Source organism: Protopterus annectens, chromosome 8.part0, assembly GCF_019279795.1.
Source record: "Protopterus annectens isolate FY-2018-M chromosome 8.part0, PAN1.0, whole genome shotgun sequence".
NCBI lineage: Eukaryota > Metazoa > Chordata > Ceratodontiformes > Protopteridae > Protopterus > Protopterus annectens.
Window position 1 is genome coordinate 717,259,748 of NC_056741.1, and position 14,349 is coordinate 717,274,096.

The 14,349-nt window shown below is 40.2% G+C and overlaps 1 protein-coding gene across 2 annotated transcripts in view; it reads left to right on the forward strand.

Annotated features, from left to right (window-relative positions):
- The window catches only part of ASH1L (ASH1 like histone lysine methyltransferase), a 3,741,676-nt gene that overhangs the window by 3,091,527 nt on the left and 635,800 nt on the right, over positions 1-14,349 (forward strand). For both annotated transcript variants that reach the window (XM_044080164.1, XM_044080163.1), the window contains exon 24: positions 9,029-9,167. In XM_044080164.1, coding sequence (XP_043936099.1) covers positions 9,029-9,167 — 139 coding nt within the window. The remainder of the gene's footprint in view (positions 1-9,028; positions 9,168-14,349) is intronic.

Genomic DNA, 14,349 nt, shown 5'->3' on the forward strand with positions numbered 1-14,349 from the left:
TTCCAGGGCCTCTCAGTGCACTGGCAGTTTTAACACCTCTGCAGCAGTGCAGTAGTGCGAGGGGAGGGGACTCTCAGTTCCTCTTGAACTACAAAAGAAAACACTGAACATAGGCCTGCAATTTAGTTACTTTTCTGGATGTAGCTGGATAACTTCTAAGTATAGTGTAAAACAAGGTCTGAGCCAAACATAAATGAGAATGATTGAAGACAGAAAAGAAGCAGTCATTTTACAGAAGGTAAAGAAAATAACAGTGACCCTCACAAATCCCATTTTATGTCAATGGCATGGGAATTCAAAGTTACTTCCTTATGTCTGGCATGAGTCATGCAAAGCATTATGGGAAAGAGAAAGAGTTCAGGGAGAACAAGATCACGTTGATACATCAAGCCCCATTGGCATCCATGCTGTGGAAAACAGGCTAAAATTACAATTAAAGCACTTAGAGTGATTTTGAGGTGTTAAAATAAGTCAGAAAACAGAGAGTGAAAAAGTGTTTTTTAATAGTTCTAGGGTGTTTTCCTTTAACAAAAAAGGTGTTGTACCTAAAATGTGGTAATAACTTTATAATGCAGTAATGCTTTCTTTAGTGTCTTTAAATGTAAATGCCCTCACAGATAAATAAAAACAAGAAAGAGTATTGAGTTATATTTAAAAATATTAGTGCAAATAGCTATGTTACAGGAGACACACTTAGAAAGAACTGAACATGTGAATTTGATAAGGGAAGGCATCTGGGACAAAGGAAAAGAGGAGTATTTATATTAATTGCAAGAGGAGCTCCAGTAGTCATAAAAGAAGATAAAAAAGATAATTCTGGCAGATTTGTAGTGCTAAGGGGCTACTGGCAAGGGAGGAGAATTCACAGGCATGTATTTACATTCCACCTAAAACTGCTATAATGGACCTTAAGAAAATTTTGGGAGAAATACTCAGTTTTCAGCAAGGAATATTACTTATAGGTGGGGGCTGGAATTTGATTTGCAGCAATGAAGATGTGGTAGGGGAGGGGGGGCAGAAGGAAAACTGTAACAAAGGAGGGTAGCTTTTTTGAAGAAATTTATGAAAATATTTAGCATGGAAGATGTGAATTCAGTAGTACGAGTTCTGAGTGAATTTCCATATTATTCCCCAAGATGTAAATCTGGGCTAGGCTAGACATAATTTACATTTCACAGGAACAGGTACATTTAATTGAAGGTCTTGATACCCACCCAATAACTGTTGCAGATCATGCACTAATAACAGATAAAATAAAAACACAGGGTAATGAAATAAAAAAGGAGACATTGGTGCCCCCCCCCCCCCCCCCAGCAGTTGATAAGAGAAGAAGCTGAACTAAAATAATGTGATTGGTCACCTATAGAATACCTCCCACTTGAGGAAGAAACAAACTACTTTAACTCAAAATTCTTACCAGTCCTTAACCACCATGCACCAAAGTGTTCCATCAAAATTAAATCTAAACCTGCCCCATGGCTTACCAAGAAAACCAGGCAGAAAATTCAACAGAGAAATAAAGTTTAACACTACTATGGGCACTATGGAGAACAACTAAAAACCCCGTAGACCAACAACAATTCAGGCAGAAAAGAAATGAGACTAAGAAAGCTATACTCTAAGATAAAATAACTTTTACTTCCACCTCCAACAGACCAACCAAAATAATCCACAAAAGTTCTGGGCTAGCATAAACAGACTACTTCAACCAGGCCAATCCGCAACACCACCCCCTATAGGATCAAATTCCGACAATCCAAAGCAAACTGCTAATGCTTTTAATACCTTCTTCACTGAGACCATCCAAACACTTTCTAATCAACTAACAGCCGATAGCTCTGCCCTTCCAACCAATACTAATAACTCTCTCCCAACTCTAAACTTGCAACCTGTCCCAACTTCCCTCATTTGCAACATCTTAAGTAAACTAAAACCTACTACCCCCTCAGCTGACCCAGCTATCTGCTGAATACCTGCAAAAGGCAGCCAAAGTCATAGCTTATCCTGTATCATTGCTGATAAATAGAAACATACAAGAAAGCACTATTCCCACCATCTGGAAAATCTCCTAGATTATGCCCCTACACAAGGGTGGAAACTCCAGAGAATATTCTAACTATCGTCCCATAGCTCTACTTTCCCCATTAGCTAAAATAATGGAAAAGTGCATCCACAGACAGTTACTGAAGCATCTACTCCAGAACAATTTACTGGGCAAATCTCAACATGGCTTCAGGCCTTTCCACAGTACAACAACTGCACTTCTACCCTTCACTGACAGCATCAATAAAAACCGTAATAACAATCTTCTATCTTCAGCACTTTTCATCGACCTTTCAAAAGCATTTGACATGGTCAACCACCACTTACTTTTCAGTATTCTAAAATCCTTCTCTCTGGACACAAAGACTATAAAATGGTTCCAGTCCTACCTTGATAATAGACAGCAGGCAGTGCTATGGGACAACAACCTCTCATTCCATCTCCCAGTTAGTTACCCTAGGTGTTCCTCAGGGCTCCATATTGGGACCCCTCCTTTTCTCAATATTTATCAATGACCTCAACCTAGTGATTCCTTTAACTAACTGTGGTATAATACGCAGATGATGCGACCGTAATCTGCTCAGCTAAATCTCAGTCCCAACTACAGACTCTAACTCAATGTTCAATAAAACAGAAAATTGGTTTCTACAACACTGCCTCCTCTTGAACCCCCCCCCCAAAAAAAAAAAAACTCCTCCTCTTCACTCCTACCCGTAAATCACTCCCAATGAACTTTTCAGTCTTATCCAATAATGGTACACTCATATCTCCTGATCCAACAACTAAACTTCTAGGGGGGTGTAACCATTGATAACAACCTGAACTTTGAAACCCATATCAACAATACCATAAAAACTGTCAACAGGAAACTAGGCTCCCTCTATAGGATAAAACCCTTTCTCTCCCCACTAGCCAGAACCACTATTGCCTATTCCCACCTTATCTCCACACTTCTTTATGGTTCTTCCATGTATACTAACTTGTCAAAAAATAACCTTAACAAGCTAGCCAACGCTTACAATAGCATTGCCAGATTTGATACTGCTTCCTCCTTTAGGACCCATCAATGCCATAATCTGAAACAATTAGGCTGGTTAGAGCTTCTGAATCAGATTCACTTTAAACAACTCACCATTGCGCACAAAACCCTTTTCCAACCTACCAATACCCCAAAACTTGCTAGTCTCATTACCCAATATAAGAACCTTTCAACTTTATACTCATCTAATAAACTACTTGTATCAACATGTAAATCTAATAACATGGCAAGAGATGTTCTGTTCTCAAATGCAGTTGGAAAGTATTGGAACCAACTCCCCCATGAACTTGCATCACTGTCTTCATTTACACTTTTTAAACACAATCTGAAACTCTATCTTGAAACCCATTGGTTATGTCCCTGTATCCCAAATACCCTCTCTTAAGACCTAATTCCTGCTCTATCTGTGTCTTTTTAGATCAAGGCATATCCTTGGCAAAAACATATCTTATCCTAATAGAGATATTTTAAATACCTAGTTAAATTCTTCTGCATATAATTCTAAAGCATCCTACCTAAGGCAGACAACAAGTATTGTTTAAACTGTGAGCATTGCTGAACTGTTGAAACTTGAAGTATGCATTTGTTTAACAATTACTTTCTAGTTACTAATGAAGTCTTGTACATAAAGTCTAAAATATCTTATCTAATACTTGTAACATGTTTTTTGTATAAACTGTGAAGATTCCTAAACTGTTTAAAATTTGTAGTATTTAACTGTATAACAACTTGTACCTGTATATTAGTAGTCTATTAATCTCTTGGAGCTTATCTCCCCGGGACTCTACTGAAAATGGACGTAAATCCAGTTAGACTATCCCGGTCAACAAATGTAAAATTAATAAATAAAAATAAATAAAATTTAAAGAATGGATAGTGGAGATTATTCAGGAGCTGATAGAGGATAGAAATTTCTTCTGAAAATATAGCTAGTGTGTGGGATAAAATTACTGTGGAGTTTAAAGATAGGGTGGAAATAAAAGAATGGGAGCTGTGGTTAAGAAGTAACCGGAATTATTTAGAGGGATTGACAGATGTTAAATATTGTGGAATAGGGTAGTCTCCCAGAGGCAGAAGATGATCAACTGCAGAATGCTAGGCAGAAAATAAGGGATTACCTCGATAGTATGCATGAGCTTAGAAAGATTGCTGTTAACTGTTTTTTATAACACTAGAGCACAAAAACTTTTAGCACAACTCGGGCAACAGAAAGTAGAAATGGCTTTTGCCAAACTTAGGGAGCATGTAACAAAGAAGATAAGAGATCCTGTAGAGGTATTAGAAATATTTTTGAAATTCTATGAGTCTCTATAAAGCAGAGAAATATGAAAATCAAGAAAATATACAAATGGAAATGTTTATGGAAGAATTAAATATGCCAAGGTTAGAAGTAGATGAGGCTCAATTACTAACAGGGTAGGAAGAGATGAGATAAAAATTGTGATGTATAACCAATCTACATGAAAGTCCCCAGGAACAGATGGTATTCCTGTGGAAGTTTGGAAGCTAGGAGGAAAAAAATGAAGAAGATCTGGAAGGTTTTGTTTAAAAGTATCTTAAGAGAAGAAAAGTGCCACTATCCTGGAAGAAAGCATTGGTAGCTGAAATACCTAAAGAGGGTAAGGATCCATCAGATCCAGCTTCATACAGGCCCATGTCAGTACTAAACCATGATTATAAAGTGTTCATGTCTATAATGGCTAAAAGAATGGCAAAAGTAATGCCAAAACTGATAGGAATCGGTGTGGTTTTGTGGAGGGGAGGCAAACATTTGACAACATTAATAAAATATTGATGATCCAGATGGAAGCAGAATGTAAGAAAATACAGTTGTTATTGGTGGGTCTTGTTGCAGAGAAAGCATTAGACAGAGTAAGTTCGGACATTATGAGCAAAGCAATGGAAGCATTTGCGTTTCCTGAAAAAATTAAAAGGTTGATTAGGAGAATATATGAGGGATTGGTCGTGAAAATTAAAGTGCGTGGGGTCCTCTCTGATAATTTCTGCTTCAGCAGAGGAACCAGGCATGGGTGCCCTATTTCCCCTTTATTGTTTGCATTATATTTAGAACTTTTGGCAAAGAAAATAAGGGACTCAGAAATTCAAGGTTGTAATTGGTGTGGTAGTAAAAATAAAAGCTGGCTTTATTTGCAGATGATGATATTTTGTACCTGACAAAACCAGAAAAAGACATTACATGTTGTGGAACATTTTGAGACAGTTTCAGATCTTTTCAGGATACAAGATTAATGAAGCTAAAACAAAGGCAGTAGCAGTAAATTATGTACCCACACATGAACTAGTTCAGGAGTACCCATACTTATGGGGACATGATAAAGTAAAATATTTAGGAGTATGCATTAAAAATGATTCTAGAATATGTTGGAAGAGACTAAACAAAAGATAATGTAAAAATTGAGAAAATTGAAGCTTTGTGGTATGGATATGGATAGTAAGACGCAAGCTGTTAAAATGTTTTTAGTCCCTTTAGTCTTATACATAGGTCAGGCATATTTTTATCAACTAGAGGAGAAGTTGTGGGTAGCAACTAATAAAGAGCTGAAGGACTTTATCTGGGAGGGAAAGACGGCAATAGTCAAGTGGGATAAGCTGATTCTTCCAGTAGAACAATGTGGATTGGGATTACCCAATTTGCTGGGGTATTTCAGAGCTACACAGTTAAGACTCCTATACATAGCACAAGCAGAAAATTATAATTCAAAGTGGAATGGGATGATGGTTAAACATGAAGGAAGCTCAAGAAAGAAGGAGAGACTAGGATTTTGGATGCAGGCCTTTAAGGAGAATAACAATAATCATACAGAATATTGGTTCCACTTCATATCATCGAATTATCATTTCATCGAATTTCAAATCATCGAGACCAAATCTTCGAAAACTCATTTCATCGGAAACTCATATCATCGAATCTCAAATCATTGAAAACTATAAAGCAACTATAAATAACATCCCAGACACTGTTTACTACGTTTATGCAGGGAGGCAAGCCCCCCTGCACCCCACACCCCCGTAATTAAATATACCAAGTCCAAGGTCGCACTACAGTGGGGTTAGGAAATTACCTTTTTCCCCCACTGTAGTGCGACCTTGGAGTTGGTATATTTATTTACGGGGTGTGTGGGGTGCAGGGGGCATAAATGTAGCAAAAACTTTGTGGAATGTTATTTGTAGTTGCTTTATAGTTTTCAATGATTTGAGATTCGATGATAGAGTTTTCGATGAAATGAGTTTTCGACAATTTGGTCTCGATTTGAAATTCGATGAAATGATAATTCGATGATATGAAGTGGAACCAGAATATTATATCCATAAAGCAGCAGAAAATTTTCTAAGAACTAAACCAACACAGGAATGGAGAAAGGAGATTCTGCCAATAGGGATGACTACAGTTAGGGATGCAGACTGTAGGCAAGAGGGGCCCGGAATTTATTGGAAAAAACAGGCAAAGGAACCAAGATAATGGGAACAAATAACTAGAGAGGGTAAGATGATAGAATGAGAGGACACCAAGGAATTTATTTGGATTGCAGGTTAGAGATTGCCTTCCCTATCAGGGATTGATATCAGAGTATAGGCAAAGACTAAGACAAATTGGGAGCCCCAGTGGTGCAGCGTTTAATGTTGTCGCCTCACAGTAAGAGGTTCTCCACTTCTATTCTTAGGTGGGATGCCTTCTGTGCGGAGTTTGTATGTTCTCCCTGCGTTCACATGGGTTTCCTCCAGGTACTCCAGTTTCCTCCCACAATCCAAAGACATGCATCTGGAGCATTTTTCCCTGAGCCTCCGCTGAGAATAGGCTCTGTCCTAGTTGGACTTTCCTGGTCAAGAAATGATAAATAAAAATAAAACAAAGAAATAGGGGAGGTCCTAAATGAAAGATCAGTACTGGTAGAGTTTTTAATAGAATCTAGAAAAGAAGCTGCTGTTAAAAAAGGAATAATTAGTAGAGCATATAAAATATTACATAAGTATAAGACTCGATCAGGAGGTTAGAAAGGATTGGGAAGAGAGATTGGATAAGCAATTCACAAAGAAACAGTGAGAGGATGTATGTATGTCTCCCAAATGTGCAACAGAATTTAGAAGATGTAAGATTTTTGCTTGGAAATGTTTACATAGATATTTCTATACCCCAAGTAGACTCTGGAGAATTTTTTTATTGAAGGCAGACAGTAAATGGAGGTGTGAAGGGGAAGAAAGAGGTAATTGAGAACATATTTTCTGGAAGTGTGGTGATTTGGCGGACTTTAAGTATTCCCTGTAGGATGCATTGTCAGAGATGCTTGGTGGGCAGATTAGTCTGATGAGGGAGATGATTTTCCTGAGTTATGATACAGAATCAGAATTGCCTAGAACATGGTAAGGCCTTGTTGTGTCTAATAATGGAGACTGCCAAAAAGCAATTATTAGAAAATGAAAATCAGAATCTAAATCAACTATACTGGAAGTAGTGAATATAGTAACAGAGATAAAACAACTGGAATTTAGATGTTTAGAAAAGGGTAGAGGAGCAAACTACATAGGAAAAAAATGGGAATTGTGAGAACAATACATCCAAGGGAAGAATGAGGTCTAAATGTTGGCATGACTTAAATGAATTATGTAATGTTTGAGTGAGAAAGATTGGGTTTGATAAGTGATGTATAATGTCTGTAACTGGGGGTGTGTCAGTATGGTTTGTGATGTAAAATGCTTGCGACTAGGATCATGTCCGTGTGTTTTGTTTTCATTTATATAAATGTATGATTGCCTGTGTATAAGTGATGATTTAATAAAGATGTTTCTTGCTTGAAAAAAGGCAGGAATTTAATAATTTATGTAATATTGCTTATGATGTATAGCAATATATGTGAAGTATAATGTTTATGTTAAAATAGTTTTGATTACTTTTATATGAATGTAAATGTGCCTGTGTCGCAAGTGATAATTCAATAAAGATGTTTGAAGAAAAAAGCTTTTAAGGAATGCATATCCACATAGGTAGAAACATTGCTGTTGGGATGTCACCCAGTACATCTGAGAGAAGTATGGCCAGAAAACTGAAAAGCTTTCTACAAGCTGTAGTATGAAGGGTTTTTGCCTGGCCTTGTCTTTCTCACAGTGCATTTTGTTGCAGTACACTTAGGAAGACCTACATACTGGATCTAGCATACTCCTTTCTGTAGGGTTGTCTCTGAATGGAGACCGTGGGGCAGGTCATACTGTAGAATTGACAGTTGTCGAGAATATGCAAGGCTGTAGCTGTTAGGAAACTGGAGATTTACAAGCCTGAAGAGTGGAATGAAGTCTGTAGTGTGTAGATGAAGAAAGATTAATATTTTTTTTAATGTTTGAAGTGTTATCTTTAGCTTGTGTGCATGTTTATTGAGAAAAACTGTGTGTAGGTGTTTTATCTGTGATCATTGTTTGCTGCTTACAAACATTTAGCATAGGCAAAAACATTTTTATCTTTCCTAAGTAAATTTTGCTTTGTGCCATGCATAGTATCAGTGCAGTTTGAAGCTGCCATAATTTCCACCTTAGGACTGATGTTTAGGGCTACTGCAGTCAAGACGCATCGACTCCCAGTCCTTATGACAAAAAGCTGCTTTAGACATGCATTCAGTGAATCCTTAACATACAAAGTTGTTTTGGTCCTGAATCTTTGCTGACTTATGTAGTGAATAATAAACATTAACTGTCTGAAAGATGACTGGATTGTTTTAATTTTCCCCTGTACATGTAACATTTTTTAGTGAAAAAAATAGTAATGTCTTTGCCCACATTTCTTTGTGATGTATCAGTGCACACATGCGCACACACACTCAGAATATAATGCGTTTGTCTGTGGTGGTTCTCATTTAGCAAACCCGAATGTACTTATGACTTATAGTTCAGTACTATTCCTAGATTTTCTCTGATATTGCATGTTTTCTGTATTTAAAGGAGACTGTGTATATTTAATGAGAGACAGCCGAAGAACTCCTGATGGGCAGCCAGTCCGCCAGTCCTACAGATTGTTGTCTCATATCAATAGGGAAAAACTTGACATCTTCCGTATTGAAAAGCTGTGGAAAAATGAAAGGTAAGTAAACTCTTTTAAGAACTATAGTTGTCTGTAAAACTGAGCTTGGATCAGCTGTCTCAGTAGGCCGGTGGGCTCTAGTGTCATATAACATTAACTGTACTCATTTTGGGGCAGTATTTTTGCTGATGTTCATCGTGTTACACTGCTGCAGTCATTACACTTGGGTTATCCTGCTATCAGGCGGTTCCCCAGTCGGTCTGAGTTCCAAAGTCTTGGTCCGGCGTCGGTTGTTGTCTCCTCCTCCCTGACGTCAGTGCAACAGGGGTATATAAGATGCAGCCAATGCCATTTTCTTCAGTCTTTCTTGCCACGCGGTGCCCGAAGCAGAAGCAGTTCGCAAGTGCCGGTCGGCCGACTCCTGAGATTTTCATTCCGAATCCAGAGCCGAAGTCTTCTAAAAAAGCTAAGTACCCCGTTGGGGAAACTTTTTCTTGCCTCAGACCGATGTCGGTAAAGGTTAATAACTGTATTTCTTGTGGGAAGCAAATACCTCATAAGGATTTCCACTCCTATTGTATTTCATGCCTAGGCCCTGACCATGACATCACTGGTTGTCGGTTTTGTGCTAAGTTTAACAAGTGCACTATTAAACGTTGGTTTGATTTTACCCGACATTATTTTGGCAAAAAATTCAATTACACCATGCCGTCGGAAATTCAGACAACCGCAATGTATAAAAAGCGCAAGGACAGGCATCCGAGGCCCAAAACTGACTACGAGGCCTCTTCTAGGCCAGTCACCGGTTCTCGGGTTTTCAGCGAGGTGCCTACGCAGCCCCTGACGACCGCTTCGACAGAACCACAGACCACCTCCGACTCCCATGTGGAGCTGGCTGGGCCTTTGGACGCACTAGGTTTTCAGCTTTCCGATCCTAACCCCACAGAGGGAACCAAAGTAGCTGAGCAATCCACAGCTACAGAGGGTGTTTTCAGACCTACCCAGTTAACCATTAAACCCTCTGCTAAGTCTAAGCCCCCCTTAAAAGCTAAGAAACAGACACAACTCTGTCCAGGACAGGCTTCCATGCCTAAGAAACAAATGCTAAAAATGGCCGAGGACCTAATCACCCTGATCAGGGGGTCCCATTCCCCTCCTGATAAAAGGCCTAGACAGGATGCAGACTATGAATCTTCTGACCAGGTGTCCATTTCCTCAGACTCTTCCTCGGACCTAGGATATTCTTTACCCCCTTATGAGGATTCTGATGCTGAGGAATCAGTTCCATCAGCCTCTCCACCTGAGGATTACTCCTTTGGGGAGACCTTACATACCATGAGAGAACATTTCCATTGGGAAGGCCGGGATTACTCAGAATCCAAGAAAAGGCTCAGAGACTTCCTTTTATTACCTCAACACAGACCTCTTGCTATCCCGCCAGTTTTAGATATTGTGGATGATGTGTACACTGAATCCAGTTTAAACCCTGACTCCTTACCCCCAGCCCCAGTTAAACCTGATAGATATTACAGAGTCCCTGACTCTCACAAATTTCTGTATAAAAGCCCTGTTGCTGACCCTGAAACTATTTCTCAGGGACCCGAAGAGATTAAGGTCTCATCGGCAAAAAACCCAGTTCCCTCTGACAGAGATTCCAGAGCATTAGACAGATGGGGAAAGAAGGTATATACGTCTGCAACTTTAGCAATGAGAGCCTTGAATTGCCAGTTTCACATGCTAAAATATCAGCAATGTTTGATGTCTCAGTTGAAACAAAAGATGCTTCCAGATTCAGATCCTCCTAACTTTAAAGAAATACAGGATTTATTGCATGCAGCTGAACAAGTGGGAAAACATTCTTTGCAATGTGGGTTTGATTCCTTAGAGGCCTCCTGTAGAGCAGCAGTTACAGGCTCTGTCATTAGAAGGCATGCTTGGTTAAAAGAACATACGTTACCAGATAATGTTAGGGTCAAACTATTGGATGCACCTTTGCAGCGGGATGTGCTGTTTGGATTTAAGGCAGAGGAGGTATTAAAGAAGATGGAGGATAAGGCAAAATCTATGCAAACGGTGAAAGATTTCTTACAGGTTCAGCCTTCTCGTTTTAGCAGAAATTAAATTGGCCAACAAAGAATAGGTCCTTTCCAGTCGCAGATAGACCTCAAAGGGACAGATACAGACATCCAAGAGGTAGAGGTCAGACACAAGGCCCTTACAGGCCTCGACAATGGGGTATACCTGGCCAAAATGAAGGGGAAGACAGGCCTCAACCTTATAAAAAGCAGCCCCAATGACTTTCCACTGCAGCTGCCAAACAGCTCTCTCTTGGCAGCCCCCTTAGGAGGAAAACTGGCACTTTTCTATCACAACTGGCATTGCATCACCAAAGACAGATGGGTTCTCAACATTGTATCTCAAGGTTACAGGTTCCACTTTCACACTCTGTCAAGGCTAAAAGGAATGCCAAATCTGCCACCAAATCAATGGGCAGAGGCTCAAAAACAAATTACAGCACTCATGGACATGAGAGCTATTCAAAAGGTACCACCACAGGAACAAGGACAAGGATTTTACTCAAGACTTTTTCTGGTCCCCAGAAAGGACCAAGCTTGGAGACCCATTCTTGACCTTTCTTCACTTAAACACTTACCTGGATGTTCCGAAATTCAAGATGTTGACACTACAGTAGCTTCTTCCCATGTTGGGCAAGAAAGATTGGCTCGTGACTTTGGACCTCAAAGAGGCATACCTGCATGTCCCCATCAGACAAAACTGCAGAAGATACCTCAGATTTCTAGCTGGTTCAATGCACTATCAATTCTCTGCACTGCCCTTTGGCCTATCTACTGCGCCCAGGGTCTTCACAAAGTGCCTGGCACCAGTAATTGCATTTTGCAGGCAAAAAGGAATTCAAATTTATCCATACCTGGGCGACTGCCTGATTCAAGCAGAGAGCAAGGACATTCTACTAAAGCATCTGGCGTACGTAAAAAAGTTAAGTTGCCTGGGGTACACAGTAAACGAAAAGAAATCAAAACTAGTGCCCTCACAACAGATAATATTCCTGGGTGCCAGCTTGAACACAACGGCCCAGATGGCTTATCTCACGCCAGACAAGCAAGGACAACTGACTCAGTATTTTCATTTAGTGGCAACAAAGACCCAATTCCCTGCAAGAAAAATTCTGCAGGCCTTGGGCTACATGGCATCTTGCATACTACTAATTCCATATGCCAGACTGCATGTGAGGAAACTACAATGATACCTAAAGAGCGTATGGTCTCAGCACTGTCAAAGTTTGGAAACAGTTATACCACTAATTCCTTGCCTACAACAGGAGTTTCGATGGTGGGCACAAGCTTGTCACCTCAACAAGGGACAGCCTTTCACTCAACCCACAGCCAGGCAAACACTGACAACAATTGCATTGGATTACGCCTGGGGAGCACACATGGCAGGAAAATGTATCCAGGGTGAGTGGCCCACAGAGCAAAGACATCTCCACATCAATCAAAAAGAGATGCTAGCTGTACAAAATGCTATTATAGCTTTGAAGGACCTGCTGCATTCAGGACAATTACTACTAAAGACAGACAACACCACAGTTATGTGGTACATAAACAAGCAAGGGGGCACACACTCCTACCCCCTCTGCAGACAAGCCATTACCTTGTGGAACATAGCTCTAAACTACCAAGTTCATCTGCAAACACACTTCCTGCCAGGAGGGAAAAACACACTGGAAGATGGCCTAAGCAGAAACATTATGGACCCACATGAATGGGAACTGAACCCACAAATATTCAGAATGATAACACAAAAATGGTGGAGCCCGGACATAGATCTGTTTGCTTCTCCAAAGAACTGCCAATTACAGAAATTCTGCACAAGGAGCTACCATCCACAAGCATGGAAAGTGGATGCTCTCTCATTCAGCTGGAACAAACTACCAAGTATACGCTTTCCCTCCTTTACCTCTCCTTCCAAAGGTACTCATAAAAGCCAGGCAGGAAGAGTCAAAAATTATCCTGATTGCACCAGACTGTCCACGCCAGCACTGGTACCCAATCTTAAAGAACTTAGCACAAGAACCACCCTGGATTTTGCCTCAAATCCCACAGTTGCTGACACAGCACAACAATCAGATACTTCACAGCCAGCTAAAGACCTTAAATCTAGCTGCATGGAAAATTCCTTAGTCAAGCAAGCAATGCCTCTCTGCAAAGCTGTTATGGATGTCATTCTGGAGGCCAGAAGGCCTAGCACCAGATAAGCATACTCGGATGAATGGAAGAGATTCTGTGCCTGGAACCAAGCACACAGCCTTGACCCTCTTGTCCCAAACATTCCTCAGATACTGTAATACTTAACTGAGATGCTGGACAAGGGCCTCTCTTTTTCATCCATCAAGATCCACGCCTCAGCTATCTCTGCTCATTACAACACGGATCCACCAATTTTTTTCTAATCCTTTGCTCAAAGAGTACCTCAGAGGGGCTAAAAACATAAGACCTGTAGAGCACCTTCACCAACTTGGGACCTTAACTTTGTCTTGGAAAAATTAACTTTACCTCCTTTTGAGTCAGCTAACACAGCAGAATTAAAATACATCTCTTGGAAAACTGCTCTGCTACTGGCAATAACATCAGCAGGAAGAGTCTCAGAATTACAAGCACTAATGGCAGTGGAGCCTTTCCTCATCTTCCACCAGACAGGGTGTCTTTAAGAACTAACCCTATGTTTATGCCAAAGGTGGTATCAATTGTGGCTCTAAACCAAACTATTCACTTGCCAACCTTTTATCCAAAACCACAGAACAAAGGGGAGAGGCTACTACATTCTTTGGACATTCACAGACAGTTACGCTTCTACTTGGACAAAACCAAAGCTTTCAGAAAATCTGAGCAATTATTGCTAGCATGTGCTGCAGGAGCACAGGGAAAAGCCATTTCAAAGCAGACTATTTCAAAATGGACAGGACACTGTATACGTTTCTGCTATACCCACCGTGGGAAACCTGTACCTAGCAGCATTAGATCTCACTCCACCAGGGCAACAGCCATTTCAACTGCCTACCTCAGAAGAGTACCTACCAAGGATATTTTGGAAGCAGCAACATGGAGTTCTGTGCATACCTTCACCAAACATTACCATTTGCCTTTATACTCCAAATCCAGAGCTGGCTTCGCCACTGCTGTACTGCAGGGCCTTATAGCCACCCCAGTGCCTTAAAGATCCA